At 39.4% G+C, this 17,457-nt stretch overlaps 1 protein-coding gene across 3 annotated transcripts; it reads left to right on the top strand.

The window, feature by feature from the left end:
- Positions 1–9: 9 nt before the first annotated feature.
- On the top strand, positions 10–16,181 carry LOC110953243 (gamma-aminobutyric acid receptor subunit rho-1-like). Of its 3 annotated transcripts, none has more exons than XM_022197159.2 (11): positions 10–231; positions 2,743–2,861; positions 7,619–7,669; positions 7,778–7,884; positions 8,111–8,178; positions 8,691–8,914; positions 9,682–9,764; positions 10,451–10,591; positions 11,048–11,200; positions 13,230–13,426; positions 14,543–16,181. In XM_022197159.2, exons 2-11 carry the CDS (start codon positions 2,755–2,757, stop codon positions 14,843–14,845), a joined length of 1,434 nt encoding a protein of 477 aa, XP_022052851.1. In that variant the 5' UTR covers positions 10–231; positions 2,743–2,754; the 3' UTR covers positions 14,846–16,181. The 3 variants fall into 3 exon arrangements, with proteins under 3 accessions (XP_022052851.1, XP_051804451.1, XP_022052842.2); XM_051948491.1 differs by having other exon boundaries at positions 1,507–2,861; XM_022197150.2 differs by having other exon boundaries at positions 10–2,861.
- Positions 16,182–17,457: the final 1,276 nt, after the last annotated feature.

Raw genomic sequence — 17,457 nt, 5'->3', positions numbered from 1 at the left:
CGTGACGCGGTTGCAGCACAGAGCAACCAGCATCTGTCTGAGCTCTGAAATCCAGCAAGACAGAGGTGCACTGGAAACACTTGAGATTATTTTATTGTCCGAAACAGATCATAGTGGAGTAAGAAGCAGTGCAGCAGCTTATGACAGGAAGTAACGTGTTCCTGTGTACTGCTCTGACCCCATTTTATGTGGGCCAGCTGTGCAAGTCTGTCTGCTAGAAAGGTGGAAGTGGTAAGACACTGTTTCATTCCTGGGGCAATTTTTAACTGAATTATTAAATGTAAACCTTATGTCACATTTGTACATTAACTTATTATTGAGAAAAATGTATCCTATTCTGTAGCAGGCTATTCTTTGACTTGTATTTTAAATAATCATTTAATAAGTCATGCAAAATTGCAAAGATAATATTGTAAGGTCTCAACTTTGTGTTTTGTATAATATTTTAAGTTTAATATTTAAATAAGACAAAGTTTGCATCCATAATGTGTAGGCTCTTAAGCTTAATATTTAATTTGGTCAAGTAAATTTGTATTTTATATAATATTTTAGATTTTAAACATAATATTCAAATTAGGCTAATTTCCATGAATAGCATTGTAGGATCTTAATCGGAACATTTAATTTAATTAGGTAAATTTGGATATTATATAGTATTGTAGGGTCCTAAGTTCTAACTTTATTCTTTAAACTTGTTAGGAGATTTGCAATGTCAGTCTGATTTTCTTCATATTTTTTCCTGCAGAACTCAGAGTCTGCATACTTTTCAGTTTTTTATGTGTTTATCTTAAAAGAAAATATTGACTGACGATTTACTGCAGCATGTCTGATAATCTGTTCTTCACTGCCATTTAGTGGCAAATTTTTAGCATTCAAAAATTAAATGCAGCATCAAAGCTGCCTCATTTTATCAGGGATGTACCCCTGACAACGCTGTAACTACGACTTAATAACTCAAAATTCTGATCACAAGGAAGATGCAGTAAGTTAAATTGGGTTCTCTACTAATTACACTGATGTCTGTTTACTACAGCAAAGAGAAAAAATGAGACCACAATGTAGTACTAAACTGAAAAAAAATTTACACTTAAATCAACAGAAATTAATAAAGAAATCCCACAGAATCAGAAATAACAATGAAGTGAAAAATAATAATAATAATAATAATAAATAAATGAAGTTCTTTAGCTCCAGTAGTTCACAATCAAGACTTGGAAGACCTTTTGTTTTTTCTCAAGGATCTGTTTTTAAAATTTAATTTCTCTTTAATATTTGATGGGAAAAAAAGCATGCATGGATGAAATTATGTTGCAATATTTTCAAAATATTTTGTCATGTCTTCACTTGAATCCTCCTAAACGTATAATTAGGTAGAATGTTCCTTGTCTTTTGTAGTTTACTTGTACATTTTCAAACAGCTTTTTTTAATGACAGTGCGAAGTGTTTTCGGCTAGTTTAATTCAGCACAGCAACTTAAAGTGAATGTGTAATTAATGTGTATTCCAGCTGCCAGATGCTCGTTCAGCTGCTACAGTAAAGAAATCAGCAACGGCAACAATGCTTAACATTACTTACACCAGTTTTTTTTTCGATTGACATAGATGGAGCTAACCCAAATTCATGATCTTATAATCCAACTGTTCAGCCTGCTACGAAAAAGAAAAAAGAAAAAGGGGGACACATGGTCAGGCGCGCGGTGACGTCACTGATGAGACCTTTTGTGACTGGCTTATTCAGATCAGCAGCACGGTTTGACAGACAAATAGTGACGCAGCCTCTGGTTTGTTGCTAAATTGAATCAACACAGTTTCTCGAAGCAGAATAATATGTGAATGATGATCAGACTCATGCTGAGTGCCGTTTGTCGCCACCGACAGCAAACTCTCGGAGCGAATCGGTGTTGAAAAATGTGGCAATTATTTAAAAGTCATGAGCTTTATTGATGTCACAAGATATCATGTATCATCTGAATGCTGCGTATTTGCAGGTTTCTTATTAAAATGCTGTGCTGGCCTTATTACTGCCAACACATATACCTGTGTAATTAGCTTTTGGGGCATCCAAAAATATATTCCCCAATGTGAGTCCCCTGAGAAAAAACAGTGAAAAACACCACAGAAGGCAGAAACAAAATCGCTGCGCAGTCACAAAATATAAACCCTGTCTGAGTTTAAATTTAAGCAAAACTGAAATCCTGCAATCACCGAGCAGAAATGCCTCCTCGTACATCTTTTATGTTTTTGGTGAAATGTCAACACGCAATTCCAGCATCAGAAGGAGCCGAGAAGCCTTTTGAGATCAGGCACAGTGCCTCGCCTCAGCCTCTGCACGTCTGCATCTCTAAACCGTTGACCTTACAAATGAGCATGCTGCATCATTGTGAGAATTGGTGTTTCTGGGCGGTGCAAAGTGGAGTAGAGCACATCAGAGTGCAGGATATCTGAGAACAGCAGCGCACAGAGAGGCAGGCACATCCGCCGCTGGAGGGATCAAATCTGTACCATCTGACGCTCAAGGATTTATGGGTTTAGTCAAAATTGCTTTTCCCACTGTGGAGATTAAGCACCGTAGGATGTTTTCCACTCAGGCCGTAGAATAGCACAGTGTAGCTGCTGCCGTTGCCGTTTTTCCCCTCCTTGTTACCGGCTCCGGCGCTGGAGAAGGGAATGTCTCAGGAAGGCAGAGTGCTCCAAACCCTGGAGGGGAGTCGATTCTGATTGACAGCGGAGGTCCGTCCTCTAGGGAATGTGAACCATGCAGGTGGATGCGGTTCTTGTGCTCTTCTGTGTTTGGCTCGCCGGTGCAGCTGGGAAGATGGTCCAGTCGAGAGGTCACAAGCTGGAAACCTACAAACAAAGCAGGTAATACCAACAAAGTCCTGAATGTCCAGTGTGTTGAATAGAAACACTAGTGTGCGTGATTTTATTGTTTTGGCAGGGTGTAAATTAGACGTTTAATGCAAGAATGTGCAGATTAACTGGTGTGAAGTTCCCTTAACAACTTCATTATGTTCAGTTAGAGGTTTTTTAAGGTGCACACAGTGTTGTCCAGTGTTTCCTGTGTCACCTGTGCTGCTCCCTCCCCCTCTGGAAACAGACTTTTTCAGACAGCAGATTGGAGACCAAAGAGAGAGAGAGAGAGAGAGAGAGAGAGAGAGAGAGAGAGAGGGAGACCTAAATCCCCACATCTATTTATGTACTACTGGTGAATGCTGTGTTCTCTTGCCCCACAACTGCTGCAGGCCAGTTAATGACCGTTTTCCCTCCCGGCAGCAGTTGTAGTCAATGTCATTTTCAGGTGATTATTTAGGCTAATTGCTGCCTCGTTAATGCGTCCATTGGATTAAATGTTTTCAGTCAGGGGCTGAACCAGATCTGGGATTCATTAAAGTATCCTCATTTCTGCACATTATGGATTGAACTGGCTTTGACATCAGATGTGTTTTAAATAGAAAGGTTTGTATTTGTTAGTTTGGAATTCGACATACGTGCAGTGGAAGAAATGTGACATTCACACCACTAAGCATAAAAAATGAAGACATTTTATGAGACTGAGGGTCACTTTACTATATATTTGTCAAACTGCTGTCAGGTATTCAAAAAGCTGAGCACTTAAATTGTGCAAAATTGCCAAAACTAATTAATTTTTTATCACAGTACTCAATACTGGTTTGCACAAAGTACTGCTGCAAGGAGCAATTATTTTCACATTTGATTAATATGGTGATTATTTCTTTGTGTCCAACAACAAAGACCCAATTATATTCAGTTTGTTGTCGTGTAATGAAAGCAAAACCAGCAGATATTTTCATCTTTAGAAGCTGCAATCCACGTTCTTTGGTATTTTTGTTTACACGGTGAATTCTGGACATAGTTGCATATTATTTTCTTTTAATATCGTGCCAAGTTCCCAATTATTTCAGCTCCAGTGAGAATATTTAATATTTCATCACTGCTGTGAAATGCGGGTTGCAGAATGTGGTGGTGCAGTCTTGAATTGGAGGAAACATGACTTATAGGAAGCAAAGCATCAACATTGGATTGTTTTTCTGTGATTTAGTTGCAGTGGAAGCGAATATTAATTGATTATGTGTGGCAGCTGTGAAATCACCTAAATATATTTGTCAAATTTATGGTAGTTCACATTCACAGCAAAACTGTCACAATAAATTTGAATTTTTGGAGTTAGTTTGTCATCACTGTACAGCATGTTTCCAAGTCAAAAATGTTTTACACCTGTTGAGAGCAATCAACAGTTTATTTATACAATCATTCAGTTATTATTTAGTCTACTGAGCTCTAATTCTAAAAGAAAAATACCAATAACATCCTTTAAAAGTGTTCAGGATGCTTGTTTTGTCCAAACAAGAGTCCAAAACCCAAGAATATTCAATTTGCTAAGACAAAAAATGAAAAAAGCAACACATGTGAGGAGGTACTTAAGTGTTTTTGAGATTATCAAAACAGCTGCTGATTAATTCTGTCCGTTAATTAATAAAGTCCAGTGTAGTTGCTTCACCTCAAGTTAAAGGAACTTTTCAAAGAGATTCAATACCGTCAACAAATCAATGCCTGGCTGAGAAAAATCCAGATGTACTGTGACATATTTGCTCTTTGTGTCACTCCACAATGTAAGAAAAAAATGACCATAAATGACCAGTGTAGATTGGCTTCTTTTCCAGCGTGTATTTATACAAAAATTCTCTTGTTGAAACATTAGCACGGCGTCCAATCGTAGCCTCCAGCCTCGAGTGAGAAGCTGTCTCTGGTGAAGATGATAAGATTTTTTATTTTTTTCCCAAGCAGGCAAAGTACAGCACTGTACGCCTCATAATGCTATCAGCGTTGAATGATTTGCATCCACTTAATATATTCAACAAACCCTGTCAAATCATAATCCCCCTGCCTTTAGATACAGTATCACTCTTCATGCTATAACGGCTGTTATTTATAGATCACAGGCGACGTCGAACAGCAATCTGCTCACTATTAGCACTCTCATCCGTCTGAGCCTAATAAACACGTCGGTCCATATGTGCAACACGAGCAACTATCAAACAGCTGTGCTGAATAGTGCAGTGTCAAAGCTGCCTTTTCAAATCTAAACAATCCTCCCTGAAATTACAGTCATTTAGCAAGCTGCAAGGTGATTAAGATGACCATTAAGTACACGAGGATCACAATCGTAATCATTTGTGGCAAATCTGCAAAAGGCAGTAAGCACAAGTGGCTCAAAGCCGCTCTGTAATCTTTAAATGCCGGTGTCATCTTGTTATCAAGTCTGCATCTCGCTGTTTTTTCCCCCCCCACAACTAGTTAAAAGTCCTCTCGCATCAGTCTTCTCTCTGCTGACATGCACAGTGTGTGAATACAAATCAAATGTAAATCTCTCATTCCTCTTCCAGCAAAAGAGAGAGAGGGGGGAAATATCTCAAACACTCATGGAGGAGTCCAGCTCTTCCTCTCCCTGTGTTTCTCATCACTGCAAGTCTTCGTCTCTTGACTGTGAAATTGCAGAAGCGTCTGGGCGCTGCTGGCGTGGGTTTGTGGGAGTTTTTTCCCTTCTTCGCTCGCTTGCTTTGAGGAGGAAGAGCGGAGAGGGCAGGATTTGTGTAGGACAGCGGAGTCCCTCATAAGAAAACATCTGAGGAGAGAGAAAACCCTCACGAGGTTTAAAGGATAATGTGGAGAGGTGGCTGGATGGTTTTGGTGACAGAAAGGCACATTTTGATGAGAGAGAATGAATCATCTCAAAACGTAGTAACTGTATGTTTACTTCACATCACACTTAGCTAAGGGCAAAATGTGGCTTGATAATGTTTCTAAATCGTGGAATTTCAAGGAAAATCCCACAAAAACACCAACAACAAAAACGCCAAATCAAACTGTCACCCAAAGCTAGAAGCAGCTAACCCTGACGAAACTATTCATTTCAAATCGTGAACTGCCAAATGTTCAAGGAAAAGCAACTGAAGCACAGTTTTTGTTGATAATTTTATGCAAATGTAAATAGGCCAGTGATTCTTGTAGTATAATATGACTAAAAAACACATTACATGCATCCATCTGTTGGTTCATATCGGCCTGTCGACTTTAAACCTCTTTTTCTCAGCTGAGTTCTTCCTAATGCTCCCGGCCAGCGCACATTAATGTGTTCACAGTGACCTCGGCAGAAATGTGGCCCATTAACCCGGATGCGGCCCCTGCAGCGATGCAAGCATGCAGGCCCTCGGCTGCAGAAAACAATGTCGGGCCACACAGAGCAGAGCAGACAGGCAGTTTGCTGTGTGGTGTAGGCAGGCAGGAAGGGGATTGGAGAGCCATTTCTGCCAAGAGGATTAGGAACCAGCTGCTGGATAGACGCAGACGAGTAGCACCCGTTGCCCCTCCGAACGCTGCAGCCGGCACCCAGCAAAACCCTTCTTACTGTTTCATTTTGCCCTCGTCGTGGGTTCTTTTTTTCTTCATTTTTTTTATGCAGCCCCTTCATCTCACCTGTCTTCTTCTATGGTGTTTCCTTAATGCATGTCGGTGGTTGTCACAGGGATTTGGCTCTGTCTGTCACAGCATGCTCTACTCTATTAATCCATTTTAGGGTTTTTGGAATTCATCATTCTCTCTCTCTCTCTCTCTCTCTGTTGGTGGCCTGGAAATGCTGCCTGAAGACACACAAGTATACAGAGGAAGCCCCCTTTTGAAAAGTGACACTAGAAAAAGAGCCAGCTCGCTTGGATTTAAATGTGATGAGGAAATGCCCTTTTGATCTCTGTGTAGTGTGTGGAAAAAAATGTGTATGATGCAACCAGATGTACTACCTCTATTGTAAAGGGTTGGCTGCTACTCAAACCAACGCAGATGTAGGCTTTAAAATGACATAAATATCAGTGATATCTCAAAATAAAAGCTGGTTCTTTTTGTCGTTTTATTTGTAAAATGACAGGAATAGGGGTTGATGCCTATTTCAGTTTCACAGAGAAAACAGCAACATATTTCGGTTCACATAGACAAAACAATAACTCCAAATGTTTGAAAGCCTGCAGCAAATACCTACCCTGTAAAAATACAAGATAAGATGGAAGTTTAGAAGAAATTTCTTGTGCCAGATATTGCAAAGAAAAATAATAGCAACATGAGAATAAATCAAGATTAGTAAATATAAAGTCTGTAAGGAAAATAAGCTAACTTCAATGCCTAAATAGAAGAGCAATCTGGGTGTCTAAGTGTGTCAATGGAGACACAAACAGAATTAAAAAGTAATACGTTAAAATAGTAATACACAGGACAAATACTTTAAGTGAAGACCAGAAAAGGTAAGAAAAAACCTGGGAAATAAGAATAGAAATAAAGTGGGGAAAAAGGGACAACAAACGATTTAAAAAGTAGCAAGAAAAATATATTTGGCTGGAAAAATTAGTTGCCTGTTCAGTTAACAATGAGTTTTTTGTAGATCAGTTAAAAGATTTATCATTTTAGCTCTACTCAGTTTAAAGTGTTTAATTGATATTAAAGTATTTAAACTGACTGCATTCCAAGTAGAACAGAAAAAATGGAGTCAAATGTACTTGTATGGTGATCTGCTGTGTTGTGCCAGATGTTCTTAAGATTATCTTAATTAACAGGTCACGAAGAGACACCAGAATGGATGGGGGTGGAGGCCACAAATCTGGGAGGCAAGTTTTAAAAGCCCTAAATCAGAAATCCCTTTCCTAATTAAACCTGACGCTGAAATCTTTGCGTTACTCGTTTTAATCATGCGTTGTTCTTTTACCGTTCTACAGCCCCATTTACAAGCGAAGTCCAGACATGACGAAGTCCCCAATGACAAAATCTGAGCAGCTCCTGAGAATAGACGACCACGATTTTACCATGAGACCAGCATTTGGAGGTGAGAAAGTCTGAATCAAGTATTTGTACACTATAGCTCAGACAGTACAAGCTGGAAAGTGTAACTGGATAAAGATCTGCATTAGCTTGGCTCAAACAGTCTCTGTAATGATCCAGCTGACTGCTCTACTCACTGTGGCATTCATGACCACACAGAAAATCAGCTTCTATGCTGGAAAATAACATCCATGCACACACATATCTGACATGTGTCTTTTTTCTTTTAGGTCCTCCAATTCCTGTTGGAGTAGATGTTCAGGTTGAAAGCCTAGACACCATCTCCGAGGTGGATATGGTGAGTATAAAATAGCTTTTTTTTCCTTTTTTATAAGAACTTCAAATTACAGGTTTCAAGGCACAGTGCGGAATGGTGGAAAATTGCTCACCTGGTGCTGTAGTTGAGAGAAACTGTGAGGTAGTTGTTCTTTCTGTTTTCTTGTTGCTTTCTTTTTCTAGTCCATACGTTGGAGAAAGAAATATATATTTGTACTCTAAATATCTCAGATCTGACATCAAATTAACCAATATTTGCACTTTGTACTCCCAGATTTTTGATGCACAGACTAGATTTCCTATATTAAGTGTTTCAGACTATCTCCTCTTTGAACAGCTACAAAAGCAAAAATACTACAATAAGGCATCATTTCTAACAATCGAATAGCATCATACATGTCATTTTTCCATCACATTGGGCACAAAAGGAGCTTTGAATGCTAGATTTACCTTGTAATGGGGTATTTATACATTTTTTTTTCTCCATTGGCACCACTTGGCACAACACTAGTTTTTTTTCTTTACTCCCTACAGGACTTCACCATGACACTGTACCTGCGTCACTACTGGAAGGACGAGCGGCTGTCGTTTCAAAGCACCAACAACCAGAGCATGACCTTCGACAGCCGCTTGGTGAAGAAAATCTGGGTTCCTGACATGTTCTTTGTCCACTCCAAACGCTCTTTCATCCACGACACCACCACGGACAACGTCATGCTGAGGGTTTATCCCGACGGCAATGTGCTCTACAGTCTCAGGTGAACACACCGACAACTGCTTTTTTTTTGTCTCATTTAAGCTCAGACAAAGGAAAAAACAACTTCCTCTGAGATACCCAGTGCCTTTCTTTCGTAATCCTGCAAAATGCTCTTGCAAGCATTTTGTATATTAATGCGGCAGTAAAGGGAAGGGTTTCTTTTATTTTGTAATGAAAAAATAATCACAAAACATCCCAGCAAAAAAAAAGTTCTATTCTACAGAGACAGGAAAAGCTGAAAACAAACGCAGCACAAAGTCATTTACACGGTTGTGGAAAGGTCACTGCTGATTTGCTGGGTTGAGTTTCTCAGCGGGTCCACCAGCATTTTTCAGCAACACTCAATAATTGTAATCAGTGCAGCAGAGTTTTTAAGTGGAAAATGTCAAATGGCTGTGTGGACTTTTTAGCCTTCACTTGAATGAGGAAAGTAACCGATTTGTACTTGCAACGACAACATGGCGTCTGATGAAAAATAGGCGGGAAAATGGATAAAAGTGCTAAAGGGAGACGACGAAAGGAGCGCTAGAGTAGAACAATCACAGGTTGAGCACTCAGAGGTGGCAAGTGTTACAAAAAATAAGACTTCCCGACAGATTTGCCTCACTATCAAACACAAAACACACCAGCCTGAGTCTCTATTTGTGTTGGTGTTGCTCAACTAAAGTAGCCTATATACCCTAAAGAAAATTGAGCCCCTAACCTTCAATCTATTTTCCTTTTAGATGTTGAATTGCAGTGAATGTTTGCTTTCTGTTCTCCCTGCAGAGTCACAGTCACCGCCATGTGCAATATGGATCTCAGCCGCTTCCCTTTGGACACCCAAACCTGCTCACTGGAAATTGAAAGCTGTGAGTGGATTTATCATTATACAGTAAAATATGTCGGCCAGACACACTCCCCCCCCCCCCCCCCCCCCCCCCCGTGAGCATAAATTGTCAGTCTGTCCATCCACCTGAACACTGACTCTCTCTCAAACATACCAAAATGTGTACTGACACTTTGTCATAATATTCTCTACATATATCATAACAGAGAATGCTATCTGTGTCTTCATGGTTCCCAGAGGATGAATTCTAGCGTGTTTAGTGAAACTTTAAGTGCAATCCCAATGCTGCTCAAAAAGATTCTGACTTCCATCTCAGACAGTCTTTCTTCTTGCACCCTCCTGAGCCAACAGTGCCAACTTTGCACATCAGATATCTCATGAAATCTCAGATACATCACGCCATTAAAGTTTTTGAGCTGAATCATGCTTCAAAGGGAGCACTGCTTATTTTTTTAAGAGGCTTCCTCCCCCTCCCAGCACCCTTCCTACAACTCCATCACTGGTAAAGCTCTAAGACTGAGGTGTACATGTGAACATCACAGCCTCTAGAGACTGCTCGTTGGGATTTAGTGTTGAAGTTTTGTCACTTTTCTTTATCTTCCTTGTCGCTCATTTTGTTCACATTAACATGCCGCATTGTCTTGCTCTGAGTCTGTCCTGATTTGGTTTGTTACTTGATGTACCTGCTTCCAAATATTTTCCCTGCAGATGCGTACACAGATGACGATCTGATGCTGTACTGGAAGAAAGGCAACGAATCCCTGAACACAGATGACAGAATATCTCTGTCCCAGTTCCTCATCCAGAAATTCCACACCACCACCAAGCTGGCTTTCTATAGCAGCACAGGTATTGCAATCCACAACACGCCAATCTGTGAAATACAGACTGATTTCCAGCAGACTGATTATGTAAATGAGCCAGATGTGTGCTTCATGCATGTGAAAGTAGATCACAAATGAATTGCAACTTCAGTGAATCTCATTTTACTTAGCTGACCGTTTCTAACTAAATGTTTCCCTACATGAGGTGTCCCTTTAATGTACTGATATTTAATCCTTATTACAGGACGGAATGAGTCAAACCCCTGCCAACCACTTGTATGTTGCTGTGGAAGCCTTTCAGCCTCCTTACAACCACATGTCACTTCCTGGCTCGCAAGAGCAACCTGCAGCATAAAAAGGATTTTGCGTCCTATCTTTCTTTGCCAGAATAGCTGCGAAACCTGCTCTTCAAGCATTGATACAGTGTATCAACAGCAAGCATATGACAATATGTGTATAATGTGACATTTCTTCTTCCTAGGCTGGTACAATCGCTTGTACATTCACTTCACCCTGCGGCGCCACATCTTCTTCTTCCTGCTGCAGACTTACTTCCCCGCCACTCTGATGGTCATGCTCTCCTGGGTGTCCTTCTGGATCGACCGCAGAGCCGTCCCCGCGAGGGTTCCACTCGGTAGGAGAGGCTCTCCCACTTGTTGGATGACCTTTGCGATGAATTTAGCATGACTAAATTATGATTCTGTTCAAGAAATGAAGGACGAGAATAGCAATGAGACAATCTGTTGCCTTTCTTTGTCCTATGAGAGAAAAAACGGATTACTTCTTGGTTTCTAGGACAGTCTATTTTTTGGACTGTAACGCATTAAAATGCTCTACTGAAGTGGTTGGCACACCCTGTCGCATTGACACTAATCAGTCACATTAGAACCACCTGTTTAATGTTGTATAGATCCCCTCAAGAAGCCAGAAAAGCTCTGACCTGCAGAAACATGGACTCTAATTGTCTTTTATTTGTATTTACCCTTTATTTAACCAGGAGAGATCCCGTTGAGATCAAGAACCTCTTTTTCAGTGGAGTCCTGGCCAAGATAGGCCGCAGCAAGTACAAAGTACATAACATTTTCATAAAATTACACAGTTAAAACATAATTAAAATACGAAAAATTAAAAATTAAAAAATGATAATAATTAAATTTACAAGCAAGTTATAAAAAATAAGTTGCATGTTGTGGAAATGGCCACAAGAACTCACAGTTTAGATTTAAAGGCACTCAATGAGACTAAATCAGTTAATTTCCAGTCCTTTTGCAACATATTCCAGGCAGACGTTGCAGAATAAACAAAACCCTTTTACCTAGTTCAGTACGAAAATATGGAACTGAAACCAACAGATAATCTTGTGAATGGCGCGAATGAAGATCACAACTTTTCTGTGCCGTTAAGGAGCAAATATAGGTGGGCAGTAGTCCAAGTATTGCCTTGTATGTGAAAATATACCAATGATGGATCCTTCTGGTGCCTAAGGTGTCTGGTGTTTTCTGGCCACGGGATGTTGGCGGTCTGGCCTGTTGGGTTGTCTGTCTGTCGGATTGGGGAGATCTGGGGAGTTTGGAGGGCAAGCTGAAACCTTTGGGGTATTTGTGTTACTTGAGTTGCTCCTGAGCAGTTTTTGTGGTGAGATAAGATGCATGACTCTGCTGGGGGGGGACTGCAATCGATGAGGAGAACTGCTCTTGTAAAGTCCTCAAAAGTAATAAGCAAAAAAGTGAAATTCACGCGAAATTCACATGAATGCCAGGATGCAATTTTTCCCAGCTGAACATGGCATTGTAGCAAGACGATCGATGTTATTCATTTTACCTGTCAGTGGTTTTTATTTTGTGACTGATGAGACGTAGACCTTGAACAGCCGAGGATCTTTGTTGCTTTGTCTCTCTCCTCTGAGCTTTCTATTGTTTCTCCACTATGTGACAATGCCCTTTTGTTTCCCAAACAGCGGAAGTCAATCAACAAGAGTTAAGCAAAGATCACAGAGCAAAACTAAGAGTTTACAACCACAGTAAAAAATTTGTGAGGCTGAATGCTACAGAGCTCACAAATAACCTACTAACACCTGCTGATGTTTAACCCGTATGACGGCTCCCATGTTTACCAGATGCATGCTAAGGCTCGCTAATCAGATCTTAAATTAAAGGACTATACAACTGAAATGTATGCAAGTCATTTGTTTTGTGAGTATTCCATCATAAACCACATAATCTGAATATCTGTCCTCATAGTGGCGTCATGTAGAAAGTCTGAGTTCTCCAAAAATGTTAAAATGCAGGTATCAAACCCACAAATTTATCCCATAATAGCCACAAACACTTGATGGACAGTCTAATAGAGATATTTTGACCAAAGCAGTGAACCGCCTAGTAGTCAACCCTGCCTTGCAATCTCTTTGGACATGCAGCTAGGATTCCTATAAATCTAAATTTAAAAAAACAATTTGTTGAAGAAATACTGTATGTTTGTGTTATTTTGACCTCTTCTGCAATGAACTGTAGGGTAAAATGCAGCTTCTAATGTCATACTGCTAGTACTAGCATCTCACGTACCGCCCTTTCTATGATCTTCAGAATTTAGATTTGACCTCCCAACGCCGTCATAGAATAAATAACAGCACGGCTGTGACTAAACTGTTTGTGTCTCGCCTCCAGGCATCACCACAGTGCTGACCATGTCCACCATCATCACCGGGGTCAACGCCTCCATGCCGCGGGTCTCCTACATTAAAGCAGTGGACATTTACCTCTGGGTCAGTTTTGTCTTTGTCTTCCTGTCGGTGATAGAGTACGCAGCGGTTAACTACCTCTCCACCGTGCAGGAGAGGAAAGAGAGGAAGCTGAGGGAGAGAGTAAGTGTTTATTTCATTTTTTTTGTTCTGAGCTGTTGCCCACTGTCTGTTGTTAATCCGGCATTCTTGCAGTAATTTTTGTATCCAGATGGGGAGATGGGGCTGTTCTTCAATAACTAAAATGTTCCCAAGACTAGCTAAAAAACAACAAAAATGTTTTTGTTTTATTCTTACATTTTTAACGGAAATCAGCATCTAATTTGATGTAAAGAATAATGATGCAAAAATCTGATATTTTGGATAAATAATGAAAGATAATTGTTTTTTAAAAAAAACTTGTTTTTGGTTTGAAAATGTCAGTTCACTTCTAGTTCCAGTTTTAGCTAAATCCTGTAGAATCCACCTCAAGGATAGATTTCAGGTTTGTTGTACCCATCATACCTGGATTATTTTCCTAAGTGGGCGTGGCCAAAAGCTGTTGTCAAAGCCTATATTATATGTTCTTTTTCACTTTTTATTGTGTTACTAATCTGTGGAAGTCCACGATAGCTCACATAAATTTAAAGGTCTCCTGACCAATTTAAACTGCTTTAATCTCATCTATCTTGTGGATAGAATGTCATTTATTACAAATAAGAAAGACTTACATATTAAAGTAGCAAAGGAGGCATTTCCAGAAAGATAAAGAGAAGAATTAATGCATCTCTTTAACTCTACTCGAATAAGGCTGACCTAATTTTATGATAAAAAAATTTAATACATTGAAATATTTCTAAACTGGTAGCAACATGAGTTAATAACTTATACGCATTTCCAATAAGCTGATAAATATTTTCTAAATTGGCTCACTTTAAGCTGCACTCAGGGCCATGGCAAATTATTTCTGGGACTACAGCTCGTGGACTGTCTTGCTATTCTTCATCTGCCAACTGCTGCAGCATATGGAGCCAAATTGCCCACGTACCCCGAGGATCATTTCCAGCACAAACATCCGTCTATAAATGTTTCATAACAAAGTTATTTAAAGGCTCTGAGTGCAGAAAAATGATAAACATTGAAGAAACTAATAAATTTAAATTCTCATGTTAGTTTTATGCATTCAAATGAAGTCGGGCATAAACACCAAAATTACTTTGTCTTTGTTTTTTTTGTCTTCTTCTTTGTGTTTTCACTCAGCTGCCGTGTACTTGTGGCATTGGAAACCCGGACGAGATGATGATCGACCCCCAGATCACTGGCTACGGGTCCATGGATGTGAACACCACAGGGAATTATGGGATGCCAGAAAACGGCGGCCGCCAGGAGCGAATTTTGGCCCAGGTGGCACTGAATGACCCACAAATCACAGGCCAGGTGAAGCCATCCAGAGGCTACGTGAACATCTGGATAGACACCCACGCCATAGACAAGTACTCGAGGGTTGTCTTTCCTGGAGCGTACATCCTTTTTAACATTATCTACTGGTCCATCTACTCATAACCTGGGATACAGGAAATGCTGGAAGAGCCATCCACGATGGGATGGCAAGAGCTCGGCTCATTTGTGCAAGAGCTGGAAAGATGACTTTGCATTCGATGCAACTTTTCAGACAGAGAAACTGCTCATTAGATGCATGGGGACCATAGATGGGTGACCATTGCCTTCTTGACCCAGCCACTTAAAACTGATGAGTTTAAATATGAGCTACTGACAAGCAGGACGGTCAGTGTCACTGTTTTTGTCTCACTCTGGAATCAGCGTGGTTTCATGTTGTATCTTTAACGTCGCATCTCTGCACACAGAGACGCCCAAACATGAACTTCTGTAACTCTGCAGTGCGACTCATTTTTAATGCAGTGACTCCAAGCACATTCACAAAGCTGAAAATGTGAACTGAAAACAGGTTTGCACTGATAGCGCTGCCAGCGTATGGACAGATCCTACTGCTCTGCATAAGAACGAAACCTGGTAAACAATCACAAAGTAAAAATCTTCAGAGGAGGAGTAGTTGACAAATGTGTTTATTAACTGCATGATGTCGAGTTAGCTGAGAAAGTCGCTGCCACTTATTTAAATATGAGGCTACATCCAGCAGCTAGTTAGCTTAGCTTACAGACAAAGTAAAACAGCCTTTGTCCAGATTAAAAGTTCAAATACCAGCACCCCTGTTGTTCAGTAATTATTTAATCTTTTGATTTAATCTGTACAAAAACTAGTTTAAAAGGCTTGTTGAGTGCTGGATGATATAACTCCTGGGATCAGTAACTTCATGAGATTAAGAATTGGAATTGTTTCTTTAAAAATGTTACTTTGGCTTCTTTAGTTCTGGAAGTTGCACTTTTCTTTTGCAGCATGTTAGTATGATTCAGTTTATGGTACATATTCTTGTGAACTTTGTATTAATGCAGTTATTTTGCTGTCAGGCTACTGCGTTGCATTTGTGTGAGTTGACAAAGTTTAGTAACAAGGCAAAATAATGCAGTATATTAAAGTGACAAATGTAAAAAATATGTTTAGTAAGTTTCAAACAGATTATGATATTGACTTTTTTAATGTCCTTATTTCTTCTTTTTATATACAACTGAAGCTCATCTCCTCTGTTTGGTGTTGTGGGGCTTTGAGGTTCATTGTGACCTGTTAGTTGCTAGTTTTTTTTTGTTTGTTTATATTTTTTTGTCTTTTTCAGCTTCAAACAACTTTATACTTTGTTAGGCAAAAGATATGTTGAAAAATATGTCAGTGATTTATGACAATTTCATCACCGAACATGCAGATATTAAATGAAACAAAACATATGTGTGGGAAAATGTTGAATAAATGTTCTGTTTTATGAAAATGTGAAATTATTCCAGCTGTGCCCAGGTGCTGAGCAACACATCTACAGAAGTGCATAATTTAAAACTCCTACATGGAAAGCATCAAGCAAACAGGAACACATTAATATGCCTAGGTGAAAATAGCTTTTTTTGGAGACATTAATTAAAATCACAAACAAAAACAGATGCATTCGTGACCACAGATTTCATGTCAGTTGAAGCAGATGGCAACATCTTTCCATACGTACTTTCGAGTCTTGGTCCCATATTTTATTGCATTTTCCAGCTCTTTTCTACAGTGTATTTAAACAAGCCCAGAGGATAAGCTTTTACAGTTATTAGACGTTGGATTGCAACCAGCTCTAAGGTCTTTTCTTTGGCACAGGTCTAAGCTGATGAGCATTCATAACGAATCCTATCAACTGCATATTCTTTAATACCATTAACTGCTTACATGTCTGTAAAAAAAGAAAAAATATTATATATATATATATGTGTGTGTGTGTGTGTGTGTGTGTGTGTGTGTGTGTGTGTGTGTGTGTGTGTGTGTGTGTGTGTGTGTGTGTGTACTACATTAAGTCTTTTAATGTAATGTATGTAATGTAATATATATATTGCACAGTCTTTCTTAAAAATCTATTTCTCTGATTTCTCATAGGTAAAAATGCGGATTATATTGAAGAATGTTCCTGTTCTTTGTTATTATCCAATCAATGTCCCAAAGGGTATGGTGTCAGTTTAAACTCTGTGCACCATTTTTTAACAAAAGAAAAAAAAAAACAGGGTCAAAGGCACTGGCGCATCAAGGGAAGCAGAAAAAGGATAAAGCATCAAAAAGATGTCCAGATCCTGAATTTCCTTCACAACTGTGTACACTCTTGGGAAGCCAAGGTTATAAATCAACCTGTGTGCTGCTGAGAGTAGACTCTGAAATTTAAATAAGCGAGAGCAGTAGTGAGACTGTTAAAAAATGCAGAACTCAACTCACGGCCGAATTGAAAATATAGCTTAGAGGGAAGATTATATTCTGTATACGTGGTATAATTCAGTTGCTTTTAAAGAATGAAATTTACTCCAGTGAAACATCTAAAAAGAAAAGTACAGTGGCTGTAGCAGCTCTGTGAGGCTGCAGGCATAGTTGGGCACAGTTCTATGATAAATGCTTCTTAAAATCTAATTCTTTTAACTATCATTTATCAGGTGACCTAGCAAATTTAGAAACAGTCCATTTACATCCACGAGAACAACACGATCATTCATTTTTGAGGTCAAATGGCTGCCATCCGATTTACGTGG

Source organism: Acanthochromis polyacanthus, chromosome 1, assembly GCF_021347895.1.
Source record: "Acanthochromis polyacanthus isolate Apoly-LR-REF ecotype Palm Island chromosome 1, KAUST_Apoly_ChrSc, whole genome shotgun sequence".
NCBI classification, from domain to species: Eukaryota; Metazoa; Chordata; class Actinopteri; family Pomacentridae; genus Acanthochromis; species Acanthochromis polyacanthus.
Note: the sequence above shows the minus strand (reverse complement) of the source record. Positions and strands in the feature narration are given on the sequence as shown.